At 42.5% G+C, this 20,648-nt stretch overlaps 1 protein-coding gene and 1 long non-coding RNA gene across 3 annotated transcripts in view; one reads left to right on the top strand and one right to left on the bottom strand.

Moving 5' to 3' along the window:
- The window catches only part of LOC122202327, a 49,052-nt gene extending 43,944 nt beyond the window's left edge, over nt 1-5,108 (bottom strand). For both annotated transcript variants that reach the window (XR_006194595.1, XR_006194596.1), the window contains exons 1-2: nt 4,635-5,108; nt 3,077-3,216 (exon numbers count right to left, since the gene is read on the bottom strand). This is a non-coding gene — a long non-coding RNA (uncharacterized LOC122202327). The remainder of the gene's footprint in view (nt 1-3,076; nt 3,217-4,634) is intronic.
- Nucleotides 1-20,648, top strand: part of PIK3AP1 (phosphoinositide-3-kinase adaptor protein 1) — a 117,870-nt gene that overhangs the window by 5,026 nt on the left and 92,196 nt on the right. The window contains exon 2 of the mRNA XM_042908657.1: nt 3,468-3,884. Coding sequence (XP_042764591.1) covers nt 3,468-3,884 — 417 coding nt within the window. The remainder of the gene's footprint in view (nt 1-3,467; nt 3,885-20,648) is intronic.

Here is a 20,648-nt window from a genome sequence, read left to right as displayed (position 1 = left end):
CAGGGATGAGACATTTTCTGTATGTTTTCCTTATAGAAGAGCTTAACCCCTTAAGTACCTTTTAAATTTAATTTGTATTTAAAAATCTTTATTTTAGAAGTTTTGGATTTATTGAAAAACTGTGAAGATAGTAGAGTTCTCATGTACTCCACACCCAGTTTCCCTGATTATTAATATTTACACTTTCCTTAATGACTAGAGGTCTATTAATGCCCAGTAGATACTGCATTGTGCTGTTAACAGAGGAGCAGGTGACGGTGAGGCAGGATCCAGGGTGTAAAGTATACTCGCTCCCTCAGTGACCCCAGAACTTGTCATTGAAATTGTTGGTTTGCTTTGGATCGCTGTCTCCTCATAGAAGTGGCATACATTGCTCATGGGCACGGGGTCAAGGGATTATAAGAAGGGCTGCTTTCCTGCTAAGTCAGTCAGTGCTCCAAGAGCTGAGTTGCCATCGAAAGAGTACTTATTATGTTCTCAGAAGTTCTCTTCTCTCTTCCTTATTGCCTTACCATCTATTGGAAACATCACCAGTGGCTTCATCGCTAATGTATGAGACCACAGCCAGCCCTGTCTGAGATTTTATTCTCCTTCTAGTCCATTTGTAAAAATTGTTGACATGATATTTGCTAGTATATTTGTCTGCATGGGTGGGGGGTATTAGTGGCTACTGCTTTTTACTTTTGCACTTTTTTTTTAAATGTATTTTTTAATGTTTATTTTTGAGCAAGAAAGACAGACAGAGCATGAGCAGGGGAGGGGCAGAGAGAGAGAGGGAGACACAGAATCTGAAGCAGGCTCCAGGCTCTGAGCTGTCAGCACAGAGCCCAACGCAGGGCTCAAACTCACGAACTGTGAGATCCTTACCTGAGCTGAAGTCAGATGCTCAACCAACTGAGCCACCCAGGCACCCCTACATTTAGAAGAACATTTACCTCAGAGGAGAAATCAATCATGTAGAAAAGAGGGGCGGAAAGAAGGTAAAAGTATTATGATGCCTTAAATCTACTTTTCTCAGGGTGAGCTCCATAGTTCTGGCGCTTTGCCAATATTATCCCTTCCATAGTCCTGAAATTATTTCTCCATTGAGGTACAAAGAACTATGTTACCCAGGGAAAAAAAAAAGATCAATCAGCAAAGATTTCATTTTATGGAAGGCTGTCACCCTGCCTTCTATACATTAAAATTTTGTGTTTAATCTTCTTGAGCTGTGGGACCAGTGTAAGCATGCCCAAGATGGACGGTTTTATTCACAGTTGAGGAAATAGACGATGCTCAGAACCAAGTCTTCTGTAGAGCCATAAAGGTCCATGGTGTCGTCAGAATTGCTGACTGCACCCCCCCTTTTTTTTCCATGTTGCCTTCTGAACGGACTTCTTTTAAAATTTGCACACCTCCCCTTCAAAAGTACTCCTTGACTGATCAATGTGCTCCTATTGCGAGTCTGTTGGGTTTTATATTAGCAATGGATTAGGGCTCCAGAAAAGCAGAAGCTCCAAAAAGAAACTACAAACTTTTTTTGATTTGCTACTTTAAAAATTTTGGTAGCATCATCCTGGGGGAAATGAGAACAGTGTTGGGTTAGTATTAGATGTCATTGTTTTTACTCTGAATGTGGTGTTCATGGGACAGGAAAGGGGAGTCGTCCGGTGATATTTTCAGCGTTTACAGCCTCAGGTCTTGCCCCAGTCCCTCCTCTGGCCTTTCTGCCGGGAACCACTCAGTGAAATATGGCCCAGGGGTAGTTTAATTGTGACAATCCCCAACTTAGATGATTCCCAAGCTTCTTCAGACTTGAGCCTTCTCTGAGTGGGAGGAAGGATCCCTGTTGTATTGTTTTATATCATATTGTATTGAGGATGCTTAGAGATTCCTCTGTGCTCACCCCTTCCAACTCAGAGACCAGTTTGTTGAGTTAGTGGGCAATGAGGCTTCTCAACATTAGTAACAGCTATGTGAAGAGACAAGCTTCTTTGAACTTTGGGTAGTTGGAAGATATGCTTTAAGACTCATAAAATTCTTGACAGAATCCCTGATGGGAGGTAGCAGGTGGACAGATGAGAGGACTGGACAGGGGACCAGGGGACAACCTGAGGTTCAGTCCTGGCTTTGTGACTAATAGGCTTAGTTTGAATTGAAGCAAGTTCCTTCATCTTCTCAGATGAAATGTTTCTTTTATCTGTAAATGAGGAGTTGGGACCAAGCGATTCCCAGAAGCTTTTTTAATTTTTTTTATTTTTATTTATTTATTTATTTATTTATTTTTAATTTTTTTTTTTAACATTTATTTATTTTTGAGACAGAGAGAGACAGAGCATGAATGGGGGAGGGTCAGAGAGAGAGGGAGACACAGAATCTGAAACAGGCTCCAGGCTCTGAGCGGTCAGCACAGAGCCCGATGCGGGGCTTGAACTCACGGACCGGACCGTGAGATCATGACCTGAACTGAAGTCAGACGCTTAACGGACTGAGCCACCCAGGCGCCCCACCAGAAGCTTTTTTTAACTCCCTGCTTCTCTGAGGCTTTGGGCTCTGTTTCTGGCATTTATGCTTTATGAGAAGAAGAAGGAAGCCTATGTCACAGACAGTATGGTGAGGGACACTTTACGAATGGTTTTATGTTGATCACAGCATTCATTCATCCACGGTTGCTGTTTACATTAACGGTTTCTATTAATGTGAGGATGGTGGCACCAGGGACCCATTATTGGGGGTTTACCACATGCTAAGCACTATGCTTCACACTTTATATGAAATATCTAATTTAATTCTGACAAAACACTGACAAGTATTGCCATTGTATTTCCGTTTACTGATGAATAAACTGAGGTTTAGAATATTTAAGCAACCTGCCCAAGGCTGCACAGCTAATAATTCACAGGGCCAGGATACTAACTGTGGCCACCTGATTGTACACCTGTGCTTATAACCACTGCATTTAGGAAAGAGCCAGGTTCTTCTGCCAAACTGTCTGAATTCAAGTTCTGACTCTGCTGCTGTGGACCTTGGGTAAATTAGGTAACCTGCCACACCTCAGTTTTCTTATCTGTAAAATGGGGCTAATGATATTACCTACCTTACAAGGTTGCTGTGATGATTAAATGAGTTTGCTGGGCAGTGTGCTAGAAGAGCATCTGGAACCTAGTAAGCTCTGTACAAAGAGCTTGCTGTTGCTGTCGTCCTCCCCCTCCTCGTCACCATCTTATACTGCATCGGCTGTGGATGGAAGGGCACACATCAGAAGTGACGGCTTATGTAAAGATCTGAAAAGGCATGGTATATTTGGGCAGAGACGGGGCCGGAACGCAGGCTCTAAGTAGGGAAAGAGGCTTGACAGGTATGCCAGGGGCAGACTATGAAAGATTGTGGGTGCCAGGACCCCGGTCTGGGTGGTTTATGTCGCGAGTGATGGGAGCCCTAGAAGGAGCAGGTATGTCAACATGCTTCTGTGCCTCGTTCTTGCTCAGGGGCGGTTGGAAGTTGTGACATCCTCATCGTCTACAGCCCAGATGCCGAGGAATGGTGCCAGTACCTCCAGGACCTCTTTCTGTCCAGTCGGCAGGTCCGTAGCCAGAAGTCGCTGACTTACAGGCTGAGCCCCGAGGCCTCCTTCTCGGCCAAGGACCTGAACTTCTTCCTCAGCTCGCGCTGCATCGTGGTGCTGCTGTCCGCGGAGCTGGTGCAGTGCTTCTGCCGGCCGGCCCTGCTGCCCCTGCTGCAGAGAGCCCTCCATCCCCCACACCGTGTGGTGCGCCTGCTCTGTGGAGTGCAGGACAGCGAGGAGTTCCTGGACTACTTTCCAGACTGGGCGCACTGGCAGGAGCTCACCTGCGAGGACGAGCCCGAGACCTACGTGGCGGCCGTGAAGAAGGCCATTTCGGAAGGTAAGGGTGTCTTCTCAAGTAAAGATAAGCAAGCCCTAAAACAATGACCAGTCCAGGCCCCCCCACCACCAGACATTTCAGATGACACAGACTTCCTGCTTGTAAGCCACTTCCATTTTATTGTCACCGACCTTACGATTTTTGTTGAAAATGTGGTATTTCGGATAACATGTTTATAGAGAAATATCCTTCTCAGTTTCCCGCTAGCCTAGCTTCTGTCTTTTGCCCTGTTTCTCCTTTTAAGGTGGGACAATTCCGATCCTCTCTGCCGGGGCTAATGATTTCAGTGGCTCCAGGAAGTGTGACATACACTCCGATTAACAGTAACGGAAGACGTGCTCTGGGATGGAGGCCTGTCACAGCTCTTCTTCCTCTTTTGTTTTCTATTTTTGCCCCACTGTGGGCTATGAGTGGGCTTTGTGTTTATCTCTGTTCTCTTGCCACTTGAGATCTCTTATACCTGAGGCCAGCCAAGAAGCCTGGAAAATTATGGGCTGATTTAACTATGCTCAATTATCCCTGCTATGACTTGGGCATTAATTTGGCTCATCCACCCCATCTCATTCGATGAACTGAATCAAGAATTCACTAATACTCAGTGACCTTAAAAAGCTAATATAGTTTCCTAGATACTTTTTATCTAGGACTAAGCTGCTAGCTCTAAACCAATAAATAGGACTAGATCTTTCAGCATTGTGGGATCCTGGCTAATTTGTAATACGACTAGTGTTAATATGAAAGATGTCTCACCTGAAATGCCTGGGGCCTGGATAACTAATCCTTCTAGGGTTTGCTTTTCTTGACTTCAGAAGGACACAATGATAGAAAAAGCACATAATTCAATCTTGCATGATTGCAGGTCGTCCCTTTGAGGGATTTTTGATCTGCCTACACTTACCAAAGAACTGAAACACAAATGGTTGTTTCTGTGGATGTGCTTAGGTCAGTGCAGTGCTCCATTATGATCTCGTGGGAAGGCCAGTCATTCAGAGCTCCATGGATGTATTGGACTGCACTGGCATCTCATGCTGCGTGATCTAACAGATGGTTCTTTAAAATATTCCAGTGGTGGGGGCGCCCGGATGGCTCAGTCGGTTGGGCGTCTGGCTCTCGGTTTCAGCTCATGATCTCATGGGCTTCGTGGGCTTGGGTCCTGCATCTGCTAGTGTGGAGCCTGCTTGGGATTCTCTTTCTCCCTCTCTCTCTGCCCCTCCCCTACTTTCATTCCCTCTCTCTCTCTCTCTCTCTCCCCCTCAATAAAGAAACAACTTAAAAATAAATAAATAAATAAAAATTCCAGTGGTGTTATTTTAAAAACTACATGATAAAAAGGATTCTTTTAACATTGTTTGAATGCATCCAATGTGTAGTGCCTGAAATTGATTGCCTATAATCATTTACTTTTTACTAATGACTCTGGTTCAGTATGCTATGAACCTTTAGCTTTAAGTGTTTCAGGACAAATGACGTGTTTCACAGTGGTGTTTCTGTTCTGAGAACAACTAACCTGTCATCAGAAAGAGATTATTTTAATGGGAGATTAAAATAAGCTTCTTAGTGGCAACTCTGTGGTTCAGAATCAATGGATATGGAGGGACAAGTGGAATTCTGGGAAAGAGAAAGAAGTAGGATGGCTTATGGCTCCAGTATAACTTTCTGATCTGGTGTTAGACTTTGTGAACTTTGGGATTTGAGGTATCCTGTGTGTGCAGGATGGCTTGGGTTTGCTTTTCAGGTACGCTTAGCCTTTTGCTTGGCCCAGTAATGTGGTGCTCTGATTTTTATGCTGGGAAAACTTCTGTAACAGACTCAAGACTCAGAGTCTGGCAGTATGCCAAACAGGACAATGAAGAGGGGTAGGGACACCCTATTGCCTGGCTCTGCTGCTAACTGGATGCCCAGTGTTGGGCAAATCACTTACCCTCTTTGGGTTTCAGTTTTCTTCTCCATAAGCGGCAGAGAAGTGGCAGAATTAGACTTGATCTACTATACTTTCCAGGGTTAATAATCTAGGACTCCCCAAGGCCAGAGAGTCTCAAACATTTTTTTTTTAATGTTTATTTTTAAGAGAGAGAGAGGGAGATATACAGGCAGAGGTGAGTGGGAGAAGGGCAGAGGGAGAGAGAGGGAGACACAGTATCTGAAGCAGGCTCCTGCGCTGACAGCTCAGAGCCTGACATGGGGCTTGGACTCGCAAACTGGGAGATCACAACCTGAGCTGAAGTTGGATGCTTAACTGACTGAGTCACCCAGGCAAAAGTCTCAAACATTTTGAAGCATTCACTTTCTTATCCCATTTCATACCTGCTTTGACTCTCAGGAAGCTTTCAGTTAAAACAGTGTTGAAGAACAGTACTACCCCAAGCTAGGTTTCTTATATAATTATGTCCTTAGTTATATTCTCTATAACTTGTGATCATTTATGTTATTTTAAATGTTTCTTTATTTTTGAGACAGAGAACGCATGCATGTGCGAGTGGGTGAGGGGCAGAGAGAGAGGGAGAGAGAGAATCCCAGGCAGACTCTGTGCTGTCAGCATCAATACCAACATAGGGCTTGATCTCACAAACCGTGAGACCATGATCTGAGCTGAAATTGAGAGTTGGACACTTAACTGAATGAGCCACCCAGACACCCCAAAATAATTTATTTTAATACTTCTCTTGTACACGTGAGGTTTTCCTAAGGTGCCTCAAAATAAAAGCAAAAAATAAAATTTTCATACACCCCTCTACTACACATACTCTACTCTCATAGAAATAAATATATGAAATGTGTAAGAAAGAAAAATCCCGGTGGGAACTGTAATGGAAAATTGATAATGGGATTAAATTGATGGTAGGGACCATAATTATGGGGTTACTGATTATAGGGCTGTTGAAAGCTATAGGGAGAGAAATTTCAGGAAACCTTTCTAACAATTAGATTGTGCAAAGATGGAATGGATTGACTTTGGAGGTGGTGAGTTCCACATCACTGGAAGTATGTGAGTGGAGACTGCAGATGTGGCCTAAAGGGATTCAGCTTTGGAACCGTGGTTGGACCATGTGACCTTCACAGCCTCTTGGCCATAAAATTCCCTTACATGAAATTCCTCTTTTTCACCAGGAACACATTTCTGTTCTGAATCCAGTCTTCCTCCTCACCAGGTCTCCCCAAGGTTTCTAACTTCCTCCTGAAGAAATACTGGTCATGTTCCTACTATGAGCTCAGCAGAAAACAGCAGGAAGAAAAGACCTTAATTTATAATCCTTAAAATGTAATCCTTAAAAATGGTAAAGCTCCCAGCATGTGTGCCTTTTGAAAAAAACATGACTACTTGCTAAGATATCCGCTGAGACCATTTGAAATTTAGGCTAAAATTTAGACCATTTAGAATTTAAAGTAAGGCTTGAAGATCAAAAGCTTTAGAGAGTAGAATTGGTAATAAGGTAATTATTCTAGAAACTTAGATTAAATGGGGTTATAGGTAGTCACACTTCTTTTGCCAACACGTTATCTAAATAAGCAATTCTCAAACTTTAACATGTGTGGGAGGACCTGGGGATCTCATCAGTATGCACATCCTGACTCCGGAGGTCTGGGTGGGGCCCACCATTCTGCATTTCTAACAAGTGCCCAAGTGATGCTGTGCTGGTCTAGGGTCCACTGAGTATGTGAGCAAGGGTCCAAGCCCCGCTTCCTTTGCCAGGTCAGTGGTCATGTCCCTCCGTTGTGCACAGGCCATTTTCTCAAATCTTCACTTTTCTGTAAATAGAAGCACCATCACATGAGGACGACTCCTGGATACCTGTCAGTTTAAGTATAAAATTAGGTCAGTGTTCGGTGCTTAGGCCAATAGACTTCAGGGCAGAGCTCTGGAGTTCTCTTCCTCTGCCCGTACTCACAGATGTGATGTGTGAGCTCTGGCAACTTTTAATTTCAGTTTTCCAGATGTAAGTGGTCCTGACATTGGAGTGGGGGTACACTTCCATCACAATCCTTACCGCTTCTTCATTTAATAGGCCTGCTGATCATCATTACTATTCCACTAAAAAAGTGTTTTGGAGGTTTTATTTTATTTCCCACCCCTCTCTTCAAATTTGTCAGCCACCTTAAAATTGAGCAGATGTTTTAATTAGAGCCTTTGGTGTGTTGGAGCAGCCAGTTTGTTTCCCAAGATCTACATCTGTAAAATGATGGGGTTGGACCACATGATTTGGAAGGTTTGTTCCAGCCCCCAGTGCTGTAATATATCATTACAAGTTTTCCAGGAAGATGGCAAATGACTCAGAACACTTGAGCTGATTTTGTGTAGTTCCAAAATGTCTGCAGTGATACATACCCAGTGCATAGAACACTGGACTGTTGTTCTGGATTTTGTTTTTTGATTTATTGGGCGATTATTTTAAAATAAGGAAGTGAGAAAATGTAGGTACAGTACAGAAATTATTTCCTCTTTTAACTGGAGCTTTATTCTTTGCTGCAGACCTCACTGGAATATAAAAATAGATTGTTAGTCTGCGTGGGAAAGGGCTTGATAGGTGATACTGAGTTTTATTTCCACAATCCTCATCGTTGCATGCATGTGTGTATGTGTGTGCATGTAGAGGGAAGGGAAGCACTAAACCTAATTCTTCTAATATTATCCAGTGTTCCACCAGAGACCTTATCTGCTTCTTTATATGCATTGTTTTCTTTTCGCCTCTCCCCATCCGTCCTCATGTTGTTCGTACTTTAGAAGTTTTGATGGTACCCAAAATTATAATGTATTTTGCCTTTTGTTTCCACGGGGAAAATTTAGATGCCCACCTCTGGCCTTCCTTTGTTGATATGAATGTTCTAATCTGAATATTATACTGGAGTTTAAAAGAAAAACAATTGGGTATTTAACATTTTTTTTTTTTTAACGTTTATTTATTGTTAAGACAGAGAGAGACAGAGCATGAATGGGGAAGGGTCAGAGAGAGGGAGACACAGAATCCGAAACAGGCTCCAGGCTCTGAGCTGTCAGCACAGAGCCCGACGCGGGGCTCGAACTCACGGACCGCGAGATCATGACCCGAGCCGAAGTCGGCCGCTCAACCGACTGAGCCACCCAGGTGCCCCAACAATTGGGTATTTAAAAATGCTTTCAGCTCTTCAAGCAGATTCCAAAATCTCCTAAAATGAAAAAGGAACTTTTTTTTTCTGAAATGAAGTAACATATGTTCATCATAATGTTTAAAAAAATTTTTTTAATGCCTGTAGGTTATTGCCAATTTTCCCTTTTTATAAATAATGTTGCAGTATATCTTCCTGCAGCCTTGTGCCCAAATCTTCATGAGTCTCTATCGATGTCCCCAGTCTCCTCTCTGTCGAGTTCCCAGAGATGGGACGACATGCCTGCTCCGTGCGTCTCCCTGTGACCTGAATCCATGGCTCCTCTTATTACAGTTTTTTGTTGTTGTAGTTTAATTTTTTTCTTTCCCTTTATGCCTCATTAAGTCAGTTATTTTCATGTGCAGTTTCTCTTGCAGAGATACTCATGGAGAGCTGCCATGCACTGTTCCTTCCCCTTACTGAAAGAGCTAATAATAACACGAATGCTTCTGTGACTGTTATTAAGTGTAATACAGCGGGCACTTTATGTGCACCAACCCCCTGACCCAGAGTGGGTAGATGGTTTTATTGCCATTCCTCAGATAAGAAAACTGAGGTTCGGAGAGGTTAACTGACTTGCGTAAAGACCAAGAACAGCTCTCTTTGGAACTGAGGGCCTTCAGACTCTAGAACCTTCAGGCTCTCCACTTTGCCTTGCCTTCCCCCAAGTCTGCTCTCACCACCCTTCTTTTCCACGTGGAGACAAGAGGGATGAAGAAAGCTTGTGGAAGAATCAGGGACAGTGAAGCTTCCCCGAGTTCGCTAGACCACACGTTCACAAGTGAGGCTGGGTATTGGCATTGCCCCTCCGCTGTGTTTAAAGTGCACGTGTGTGGGCCCCCACCCCAGAGCTGCCCAACCAGAATCTCAGGGGGGTTAGAATGTGAATTTCAACAAGCCTTGCCGTTGGTTCTGCTGCACAGCCATGTTCTGGAGGCTCTGCTCCATGCCTGGTGCCCTGTTAGTGCTCTGGTTAGAGGAGAAGTCAGCGGCTCCGGCCCTGTGGGTTGTTTCGAGGCAAGTCACGGGGCACACGTCTCAGGAGCTCAGAGCTTGGCCAAGGCGAGACTCGCTTCCGCGTCACAGGGAGCAGCCCTTAGAGAAGGGAGGAGAGTCAGACCCTTGTAGCTAAGGGGAAGTCACCGCACCCTCCTTGCTTTCCTCAGTGCGGTGGCCTTACTGATGGTAAGTCATTTACTTCTGGGGCTTCTGTGGTTCCTTGCAGAGGCCGAGGGGAGAACTGACCTTTGGCCTCTTGAAATGGACTATTTTTGTTCTGCTGTTCTTCTGCCTCAAGGCTGTGGGTGGTTGGACTGCTCTTTCTCTGCTGTGGGTTAACCACTCTGCAGTTGGCTCCTGAACGCTCCTTAAATGCCTCCTGCAGAAGGATGCTTTCTTCAATACAGTCTTCCCTTTTTACAATAATCTTTGATTTGGGGAAGAAGATCCCCGGCTGGGATAGCTGAAGTCCATCCTGGTGTTCACTAACAAGCCACAGCCTGTCCCAGGGCCCTTTGGATTTCCCTTGCCAGGTACCCTGACTGCCTTGTAGAAAAAGGTAAGTTCATGCCCCTAGCTACGCCTGAAGCAATTAGTGAGGACTAATAGATTTTTGGGCCCATGGAACTTTCCCCCTGAGGCCTGTGAGGCACCCCCCCCCCCCGCCCCAGGGTTATGAATTTTCCCACAGAGCTGTGAGCCCCATGTGGCATAGGGCAATTGGCCACCCCGCTGCTTCGTCAGCCACCCAGAGATGGCTGTCTCCTCCCAGTTCATGAGCCTTTCTGTGGCCTCTTGAGGAATGTATCTGCAAGTCCCTTTGTCAGCCGTGGTTGGTTGGTGAGATGCAGTGAAGAGGGAGTGATATATGTTCAAGTTTCCATTCCTGGGAGAATCTTGTTTGCACTTGTCTTTGTCTCGATTTTCTGTCATGTGCCAGAATGGAAATGCTAGATACAGGAATTTCATCCATTAGTTTCTTAACCTGTTCTTTCCGTGTTTTTTGCATCTTGCTTCTCCTGGGACTGTTGGTAGTAGAGAATACTAGAACTTAGGAGGGACCTGACATCTTTTTTACCCATTTTGGTAGACACTATTTCATTTGGTCCATGCAATTTTCCTATAAGGAAGACGTTGTTATCATGTCCTTTTTAAAGATGAGCAAAACAAGGCCTCGGCAGGTTCAATGACTTGCCCAAGGTCACACAGCTGCTTGTCCATAAAACTAGGATGAGAGCAAGGGTTTCCTGCCATGTAGTCCAAGGCCTACTCATGTCCTTATCTACATACCATAAACAGCTTTTCACCTGGTACGTATTTATTGGGCATCTACTATTTCCAAAGTCCTGTGCTGGGATAAAGCAGGGAAGGATGGACCTAGTCACTGTTGTAATGGTGCCTATGTTTTAGAGCAGTGCTATCCAAGAAATGTGTCATGTGAGCCACACGTAACATTTAAGGTTTACTTGTAGCAGCAGAAAAGAAATAAATAAAAGGAAACAGGTGACTTAATTTAATAATATGGTTTACCTAAGCCAATGTATCTAACATATTGTCATTTCAACATATAATCAATATAAATATTATCAATGAGATATTTTATAGTTTTTTAAAGTACTAAGTCTTTGAAATCTGGTGCATATTTTACACTTAGAGAACACATTGCAAATGTTCAATAGCCACCTGTAGCTAGTGGCTACGATATTGGATGGTATAGATCAAGAAGGGTGCTTATGTTTTGGAGATTTAGGGCCCTATCAGTTAACATTTTAATATGTTGAATGTCGTATGTATCAACAACATGCCTATCCTGGTTTCAACATTCGTTCATATATTTGGTCAGTCATTCAGAAAGTACTGAATGGGCATTTATCTGCCAGGTGCTGGTCGGTATACAACACCTCTTTATCTTTTTATTTCCTTTCTTCCATTTCTACATTGTGTTAGCTATTTAGCTGTATTCCCAGGTTCCAGAAGTTCAGTGTCATTTAAGACAACATTAGGTTTGATTAACAACAGGATTTCTGTCCTTGAAATGACCAGTTTATCATCTGGACTAGTGAGAATGAGCTTGTGGCAGCCTCTGTGAAGACAATCAAATCAGGGTGCTTGTAGATATATCTATCTATCTATCTCTATATATGTATGTATATATATACATATATGTATATGTATGTATGTATGTATATATGTATATATATATGTATGTATATGTATATATATATGTATATATATATATGTATGTATATATATATATATATCTACAAGCAAAAGTTATATTTATACCCATATATGCATAGAGAGCTTTTTTTCCTAGAAGGATACATGAGAAATTTTTTTTTTAGTGTTTATTTATTTTTGAGAGAGACAGAGACAGAGTGTGAGCAGGGGAGGGGCAGAAAGAAAGGGAGACAGAATCTGAAGCAGGCTCAAGCTGTCAGCACAGAACCCGATTCCGGGGCTTGAACTCACAAACTGCAAAATCATGACCTGAGCCGAAGTTGGACGCTTAACCAACTGAGCCACCCAGGTGCCCCAAGAAAATTTTTTTTTAAATATATGAAATTTATTGTCAGATTGGTTTCCATACAACACCCAGTGCTCATCCCAAAAGATGCCCTCTTCAATACCCATCACCCACCCTCCCCTCCCTCCCACCCCCCATCAGCCCTCAGTTTGTTCTCATTTTTTAAGAGTCTCTTATGCTTTGGCTCTCTCCCACTCTAACCTCTCTCTCTCTCTCTTTTTTTTTCCTTCCTCTCCCCCATGGGTTCCTGTTAAGTTTCTCAGGATCCACATAAGAGTGAAAACATATGGTATCTGTCTAAGAAATTTTTGATAGTAGTTGCTTTTGGGTGGATGGAGGGTTTTTTGTCTCAGACATTTCTCCCATGTTTCCATTTTTCTACCATGTTCATGTTTTACTTTCAGTTAGGCATTTTAAAAGAGAAAAATGATGGAGTCATGGGGATTTTATGGATCTAGAGGAAGGAGTTGGACTTGTACCCAGCTAATCCAAACAGGTTGGACTTCAGGTTAAATTCCTTTATATAAACTCCTTGCCCGTTTTCTCAGCTTCATTGGGTTGATCTTCTGGATTAGGGGGAGTGTTATGGTATTGGTCTGTGTTATTTCTGTGATGTCTGCACCTTCACTCACCCTGTATGGGCTAATGCCTGCTACTTTCATTGAGTCATATTTTAACTTTTGTCAAATCAAATTTGGATTGATGTCTTAGGGTACTACAATTTTGATGACAAGAAGTGAGAGAATATGAGTGTATATTTCACAGACTCTGATACTGACTTCTTTTGCCACCTTGGGCAGGTCATTCTGCATCTGTTCTTGTCCTTTTTAAAAAGCTAGGAGGAGTACACGTTGGCATCTGAGACTTTTACGGCTGTGAAATTGTATGTGGTTTTACTGTGTGTGGTTTTACATGGCTTACATTGCGTTGCTGATAGTTTTCAAAACCCCATTACAAGATAGTGTTTTATTTCAGCTAACAAGTTCTCCTTCACAACAGAATTTTAAACAGAACCTTAAATGACATAATAATAGCTTTCTGTTCGTGGACAGTACCCCAAGTTCAGTCTTAGGAGAATATAACATGATGCCATTATATGCGTGGGAATGAAAGAATGTGTGTATCTAACATTTTACATGTACTGTTTATTATGGTCTATGTGCAAATTTATGAATGTGAGTCTATAGGAAGATAATGGGACAGGGGAAATGAGGGCAAATATGCATGACAAAATGGGTTTGTTAATTTCCCTATTATTACAGGGTGTTTTGACAGCTTTTCAATTTAGTTTCCACTGCCATTCACATGACTGAGAGTGTGTCTGAGACGGCCAATGAAATAGGATGATTTTTGCTGTAAATGACTCTTTACACTTTGGAGAAATTACTGAAACCACAGTAGGCTTGTCATATGGACTTTTGAGCAGAAGACTTCCTAATTTAGCAATTTTAGTAAAATTTAGACAAACAGTGGTTGAAGGTTTTCCAAGACACTGAACAGTAAAGCAAAATCAAAAACTGATAAAATTGCCTTTTCTGTGGGGAAAAAACCCTTGGAGGCTATTTCATTTTCACTGTGTTTATGTTTTTAAAGAAAATACTGGTCTCCACTAACGCTGTTTTATGTGTGGCAGGTGCCTAATAGATGGTGGGTGGATGGATGACTGGCTGTGTAGGTGCGTCCGCGGATTGTTGTCCATTTTCCTTACTCTTGGGCCCATTTCGAATGCCCCAGTTAGAGAGAAAGATACCCCTCTCGAGAGTATCCTTCCTAGCGGTCTGTGCTGCTGGGGTCATTTGGATTGTCAGCCATTTCCGTGGAGCAGATTTGTCTTGTGTCATGTAGTCAGGATGCATCTAAAGAGAAACTTTGAGTTGATTCAAAGCAAGACAGGATGATGGAGTATGTCTTTTTCACTGTGTCCATACTTAAAAACGTACCAGGTATGACATCCTGTCCCACGAAAGAATCAGTATGCTATTATAGAAACTAACAATGAGAATTGTTTGTTCCATGAGTGGGGGGTGTGGGGGGTCTTTTTGCAGCAGAGACTAAATTGGGTGTGTCCTGTTTAAAGGAGATCATTAAAGTGAAGACATCTGGAGAGTTCAAAAGCGACCTCTAGAATTGACTTAGTCATTTTGGAAATTCTTTGGTACTTTTTCTTCTGGGTTTATGCCTTCTGCATGTATGTATCTTCCCTATCACTCTTACAAGGCTAGACTCATATCAGGTTCTTATTGAGAAGAATGCTGGTTGAACATGCATATTTTGTCTGCCAAATTGCCAGGTTCACAAACAGACTGCTGGCTCGCTCTCTAACATCTGATAACACAGGAAACGGATGGGGGGCTGATGATGAAATGAAAGTGCTCTAATTTTAAATTTGGACTAAATAAGTTTCCTTTTACATGTACAGCTAATGTTTGAGGCTATAGTTGTAGCTAAGGCTTGCATTAAGACACCCATCAATGCTAGCATATAGAAGAATATTAACGTTAGCTATTGACTCATTTATTTCGAGCATGTAAAATGTAGGAAGACATTTCTGTTGCAGGATATGGCATTTAGCATTCCAGACAGAGTCCACCTGTTGTTATTTGTTCTGAAACAAATTCCCCCTTTCATTTTCTAGAACTTTCTGACTATCATTTCTCAAAGCCTTGGTTTGTAGCCAGCGGTCTCTGACTGTGATTGTGAAGTGTTGTTGTGTTAGAAGTTTTTCAGAAAAAATGTAATACCGAAATGATTGTATGCTACTTTGGCAGCCTAAATGTTTATTTTTGTTTTGTGTTCACCTTGAAATCAGAGTCCCAGAGGCTGTAGAAACCCTTCAACATTGTTCCTCCCTTGTCCCTTCCACGGTCCAGGTTGTTCATGTGGTTACAACTTGCCCATCCTCTGGAAACAATCTAGAATCTCTGATGGGACAACAGGGATTAGGAGCCATGGAGTCCACAGGATGGAGAGATAGAATATTAACATCAGAAAAGGGAACTTTGGGATTATCTGGCCCAACCCATTTAGTTTAAAATGAACAAAGGACCCAGAGGAATTAGAGGGCTTACCCAGTGTTACACAGTTAGTGAAGGAGATGAGAGCCAATTTATGTTTATATTCAATGAACATGTATTGAGTTTATGGAGTGCCTGTCCTGGGGGTGGCACTCTGCAAGGTCCTGAGGAGACTTGATGAAAAAGTAAACTTACTTCCTGCCCTTGCAAAATGTATGTGTCCTAGAAGGAGACAGCCATTAAGCAGCCAGTTGTCCTGTTAATTACTTAATGCCAGGCATGTCCAGTGTTATGAGGCCAAAGTCAGGGAGCTCCCTTTGAATAATAAAGGGGACTTGAGATATCCTGAGGGCCCCTTTGATAGTTCCTCACAGCATCTATTAGGAAAGAATGATGTATCTTGGAAAAGAGGAGAAAATGTGTGTCTTACACTGATGGCAAATGTTGTGCAAATGATTACCTAATGCTAACACAGAGCCCAAGTTAACCATGGCTTTTAGGCAAGTTAGTCATTTTCTCAGAGTAGTGATTAGAACTGTCTAAAATTTGAGAGTAGCTTTATTTAAGCACTCAATTTTAAAATGAGCATTTTGCTTCTTCCTTAAACTTGAGGACAAGCAGTGATGTTGGGTGTATATATTAATATGTTCCCACAATTTGAAAGTTTCACATTTTAGTTCATCTAAATGTGTGGTTAGAAGGATGGGCTAAAGATAAGTTGGAAATTAATAAGGATCAATATAAAATTCAGCACAGGGTCCAAGAAAATAATCAAACAGTTGTATGAAACAGTGAAGGAATAAATATTTTAAGAGTAGGGTTTGTGAGATCTAGTGGTTTTAGCTGGAGGTAAGCTAAACGTGGTCAACAGAGCAATGTCACCTTCAAAAAAGTTAATGCCACATGAAGGTTTATGAACAGAAATATTGGTGTCAGAGGAGAGGCTCCTCTTCTACCCTGCATCTAGTCGGCTTATCTGGAAAAGTGTTTACTGTTCTAATGGGAGGCATATAAGGATATCTGTCTATCCATCCATCCATCCCTCCATCCATCCATTCAATCATTTTGTTTACTGTTCCTTCAATAGAACATGAGCCCCAGCAGAGTGGGGATTTTGTTCACTGCTGTATACACAGTTCCTACAGCAATGCTTCACAGACAGTAGGCCCTCAGGAAACTGGAATGACTGAATGGAGTAAATGAGAGAACCGCAAATTCTGTCAGATGATAAATGTTTAAAGGAAATAAGCTTGTGGAGAAAAGAAGTTTCACTGGAACCGTGGAAACTGTCTTCCAAGTTTGGAAGGCCTGTCATGTGGATAAAGCAGAGGGGTGGGACTTCTCCCTGTTTCTGTGGTGGACAGAGCAGGGAACCATGACTGAAAGTTGCAGTGACGGCAATAACATGAGTTTAGTTCATAATTTAAAGACAGGTTGTCCTGGGGAAAGGTCAGGGAAAGTGGATATTCTTTTTTTTTTTTTTTTTTGGGAAAGTGGATATTCTTAAGCAGGGGTCAAAATTTCATAGTAAATACTAAAAAAATAAAATAAAATAAAAGTTAAAAAAATTGGGCTTTATTTGAAAAGCAAAACTAAACATTAAGAAGATAAGTTAATTGTGGTGTGCCTGGATGGCTCAGTCGGTTGAGCGTCTGACTTTGGCTCAGGTCATGATCTCACAGTTCGTGGTTTGAGCCCTGCATCTTGCTCTGTGCTGACAGCTTGGAGCCTGGAGCCTGCTTCAGACTCACTCTCTCTCTCTCTCTCTCTCTCTCTCTCTCTCTCTGTCTCTCTCTCTCTCTCTCTCCCTTTCCCCCACTGTGCTCTCCCTCTCTCTCAAAAATAATAAATAAACATTAAAAAAAAGAAAAAGAAAATAAGTTAATTTGGTTGCATAATACAGTTTTGATTATAATTTCAGCTGTATGCTAATTCTTAATCCATACAAAGACTGAATCAGCTGTTGCTGGGTTTTATGCAAGAGGGGTTGAGTACATTTTTGTGACAGTTTTATGCTAACAAAAGAAAACATTCCTTATTTCACATTTGACTTTTTTAAAACAGTTGTATTGAAATATAATTGACTTTTACAGTTTTCAAAGCCTCTTCTCAATCATTTGTATTCCTATAATTCAGTTTTGATTATCAGGCTGCATTCCTATGGACTTTTTCCTGTTCGGTTGGTAACCTTTCCAATGGATAGTGGCTTTACTTGTGATTCAGTTTTCCAACATTACTTTTATCAGCCTCATAAATTTCTGTATCTTTTCCAAAATCTAGAATAACCCTATATATCCAAATCACACTGCATGTATAGTTTGTTGTAGAGAAATCCTAAATCTGGAAGAGAACAAGCAATAAAGACATGACTTACTGGATAAAAATATATACTGTGATTAAGCAAGCAGAGATGTTTACATGGAGACCAATTTCGTAAATGATCATTTTGTTAGTAAATTCTTTTGTTTTCTTGAGAGAGAGAGAGAGAGAGAGAGAGAGAGAGCAAGCAGTGGAGAGGGGCAGAGGGAGAGAGAAAGAGAGAGAGAATCTTAAGCAGGCTCCATACTCAGCGCAGAGCCTTAGGTGAGGCTCAATCCCACAACCCTGGGATCATGACCTGAGCCAAAATGAAGAGTCAGATGCTTAACTGACTGAGCCACCCAGCCCCAGGAAATACTTTTATTTTATGAAAAATTTAATTTCCTATGTTACCAGAACTATGGAGACTTGAAATAGGAATACTCAGAAGATGATAAAGCTGTCAGAGTTGAAAGCCACTGACATGGATTCAGAGCTCTAAGCTTTGTTCCACCAAGCAGAGAACTGAGGGAATGAATATTCTGGCACATCTGTAACCCATTCCATTTGGTAGACTAGTTGGGAAGCTTTGCTATTGATGATGGAATCTTGAGTCACCACAGTCACAGACAGGCTGGGACAATGGCCCCAAGCTAACACGTAATATTTGACAAGACTAAGTGTTTATCTGCAATTAGGTCTCAAACTTCATCCCTTCCCCATTCCCTCCCCTCCACACACACACACACACACACACACACACACACCAAAACAAATGGAATTATTCAATTGTGGCATGGCAGAGAGAAAATCCTGGCTTCCTTGGTTTACATGAAAAAAGCTGGGGGTTTGAGGTGGCCACGTGCTCTGTGTGAATCAGCAAGTTGTCACGACTGCTTTAAGATGCAGTCTTGAACTACCCTTCTGAACAGTGGCCAGATGGGAAGAAGTGACAGCCATTCTTATACACAGACTCTAGTTACCCATCTGGAGTAGCTGTTGGCAGAAGGTTGGGGAAGTGGACAGTTAGGTTTGGGGGGGGGGGCACGGTATAGGGAGAACAGATAAGCCAGAACTATCTTCATTGAAGGCCTACTTAGAAAGCTGAGTATTGTTCTGGACCTGTTTGTTTATACAGAGAGGACCCCAACTTGGGCAAAAGAGGAGTTAACAAAGAGGAAGGGCAAGAGTGCAGTTGGTCCTCAAAGATAGCCTAGAACCAAGGACTCGAACTCCATATTACCTCTTCACCTCACCTTTCTGTCTCTCTGCATCTGGGTGTCATTTTCTGATGAGTCCTCTCCAGGAAGAAGTGCAGCCCCTAGGAGCTGTCCCCCCTCACTCCTTCCAACCCCAACTCCAGAGAGGAACTGATACTTGTTCTCAATGGTCCAAAATTTAAAAATCCCACATTAGGGACTAAGTAGTTGAATTTGGATCAGGTGCCTAACTCGAGGCCAATGATCTGTGGCCAGGGGATTGGAGGACTCTAAATGGCCCATGTTGATAGCCTGGGGTGTGGGGTTTCTAGGAGCTGGGCAGCTTCCATTCAAACCACTTGGTGAGAGGGAATGGATCAGGAATTCTCCCCAGGGGGGATTTCTGTCCTGTCCTTGTCCAGCAGTATGAAAGAGAACTGGCACACCAAGGCATCTGGAAACATACCTATGCCTGATGAGTAGGAGTAAACTGGGGATGCTTAGTCATAGAATTACAGAATTTGGGGCTGGAGTGAGACTGAGGCTCAGCACTGTCAGATGACTTGCACAGGGCCATCCAGCCAGTTAGAGACAAGAGCCCAGGCCTCCAGCACTGAACTCAGAGTTCCATCCACCATGCTTTATTATCTTCCCAAAGGAGAAAACACCAAGACATGAGGACTACCTTCAAACATCTGAAAGACTGTTATGTGGAAATAAGAAAGGTATTTGATGATTCTCCAGAGGCAGATTAGGATTCGTGGACAGCATTCACTGATAAGCAGAATTCTACTACATTTAAGGAAGAACATTAACTCCGGGACAGGCTTAACAAAGGAGGAGGCTGTCCCAGGAGGTGGTGGCCAGAGGCCCTGTCACTGGAACCCTTCAGGCTCAAGTTGCATAAACATCTGCTGAAGAAGGATGCTGAAGAAGGAATCCCTAAAGTCCCTTCCAACCCAGAGACACTTTAATAACAAACTTGGATCTGGACTACACTGCTTTTTACTGTTTTCCTTCAGTGTCCACCAGCTGTAGAATGTTTGCAATGCTAAATACTGTGCTAACCATTTTACAGTGGTTATCTCATTTAATCTAAACCTAGAAGAGAGATGCTATTACTGTCTCATTGTGCAAATGAGACACAGAAGCATCGTTTCCCAGAGGCATGTGGGAACTTCAGGTTTGCACCCAAACTTCTAGTCTTAACCCCTGTATTCAATGGCTTCTTAAAAACTATTTGTTTCCAGTTCCATTTTTACAATGCCTCTTTCAGGTAGTCTTTTTTTTTTTTAAGTTTATTTACTTATTTAGAGAGAGAGAGAGAGAGAGAGCGAGCGAGCATGAGTGGGGGAGGAGCAGAGAGAGAAGGAGAGAGAGAATCCCAAGCAGATAGTACACTGTCAGCTATCAGCACAGAGCCCTCTGTGGGGCTTGAACTCACACACCACAAGATCATGATCTGAGCTGAAATCAAGAGTCGAATGCTTAACCAACTGAGCCACCCAGACACCCCTCTTTCAGGTATTCTTAAAATGTGATGCTCAGAATATCTGCATCAGAACCATTATTTTTTGTTTGTTTATTTATTTCTTTTGAGAGAGAG

Source organism: Panthera leo, chromosome D2, assembly GCF_018350215.1.
Source record: "Panthera leo isolate Ple1 chromosome D2, P.leo_Ple1_pat1.1, whole genome shotgun sequence".
NCBI classification, from domain to species: Eukaryota; Metazoa; Chordata; class Mammalia; order Carnivora; family Felidae; genus Panthera; species Panthera leo.
This window is presented reverse-complemented; position numbering and strand designations above follow the sequence as displayed.